Source organism: Wasmannia auropunctata, unplaced genomic scaffold (assembly GCF_000956235.1).
Source record: "Wasmannia auropunctata unplaced genomic scaffold, wasmannia.A_1.0 LD307626.1, whole genome shotgun sequence".
Taxonomy (NCBI): Eukaryota; Metazoa; Arthropoda; class Insecta; order Hymenoptera; family Formicidae; genus Wasmannia; species Wasmannia auropunctata.
In genome coordinates this window covers 1-1,383 of record NW_012055264.1, presented here as the reverse complement: position 1 = coordinate 1,383, position 1,383 = coordinate 1, and the positions used below count along the sequence as shown (strand labels likewise).

At 46.1% G+C, this 1,383-nt stretch overlaps 1 protein-coding gene across 1 annotated transcript; it reads left to right on the top strand.

The window, feature by feature from the left end:
* Positions 1-43: 43 nt before the first annotated feature.
* Positions 44-1,128, top strand: LOC105461170 (putative pyridoxal-dependent decarboxylase domain-containing protein 2; the record flags this gene model as incomplete). The annotated part of the gene is made up of 3 exons (XM_011707653.1): positions 44-457; positions 676-957; positions 1,057-1,128. Coding segments are annotated over 3 exons (768 nt in total), but the record flags the coding sequence as incomplete, so codon positions are not given.
* Between the last annotated feature and the right edge of the window lie 255 nt (positions 1,129-1,383).

The following is a 1,383-nucleotide window of genomic DNA, read 5'->3' as shown; positions in this document are numbered from 1 at the left end:
CCTGACTCTTATATAAAACTTGATCTCAGAAATTTCTATTTAGGATTTGGTAGTTCATGAGGACGCGCCGCAACTAGCCGAGCCAGGATCCACGGACTCGCCGATCAGTCAGATCACCGCTCTGCCAACCCTATCCGAAGCGGCGAAATTGGCCTTAATCACGCATACCGTCTCGGCTTACGCGGTAGCGTTACCGAAGACACACGCGCAGAAGCTCGCGGGTCGCCTCGCGGCCGACACGACGAGATGGCTCAGCCACATCTTCCGCTTCGTCGACTGCGCCTCCTCCTTCCACGAGGACCACCTCGAGGGGCTGGTCAGGGTGACGCGGCTCGCCCTACATCGGAAATACCCGCGGTACATGGAGGAGGGCTTCACCGCCCTCGTGTCTCAGCCTCCCCTGATTTACAGCTCCGTCGCTGCACCCATGGGCGTCGTGCAGCATTTGTGCAGACAGGTAGTACCCCTCGAGCTTACCTCTCTCATGTGCATGTTGGAGCCAAGTATATAAGAACTCAATTCAGTTCAAATTCTGTTCAATTTAAAAAAGCTTGATATATTTTGTGATCAAATGAAATGATTCTTTGCGACAAAGAAAGTCTGTCTAAAGAAAAAAATCGGGAGAAACGCTGATTGATATATAAAACACGTTAAAAATTTGTTGTACTTTCACAGCTCTCCTTGCCGCTTCATTGCATAAGACCAATCCCGCATAACACTATGTTCGGCTCGAGGCATACTATGGACGTCTCAGCGCTGGAACGACGCTTAGCGGAGGACACTCAGTCGAACAACGTAACGCCGTTGCTCGTCCTAGCCGAAGCCGGCTCGGTGTTGACGGGACATTGCGACAATATTACGCGATTACGAGCGATATGTGACAAATATAACGTCTGGCTGCACCTCAGAGGACATTCGCTAGCTGCGCTCGCACTGAATAATTCGGCGAAGGATCTGGTAAATGTTTTTGCACAGTTTATTGGTAGTAAAATTGGAAGATCTTTAGCGTCGCCAAATATTTCTGAGAAATTGTTCTAAAAATTTCTTACGTTACAGCCGTCGAAAATAGCGGACAGCATTACGTTACCGCTCGGAACGTGGCTTGGTATACCGTCGCTACCGGTAGTCGTATCCTTTCACATTTTTTTTTAAACATAAATTTAACAGAATAATTGTAATGTGAGTAATAATCATGATATTGGAACTAGAATTTTAAAAAGTTGTACACTCGCTCACTAAAAGGTTGCGACACTTTCTTTTTTATAGGTTTCAAAACGCACTAATATTTTGCAAATGCGGACCACGATTGGTGTTATACTGCCTCTAGACTAAAGATAGTACATCGTGGTTGGCATTTGCAAAATATTAGTTATCTATAAAGTA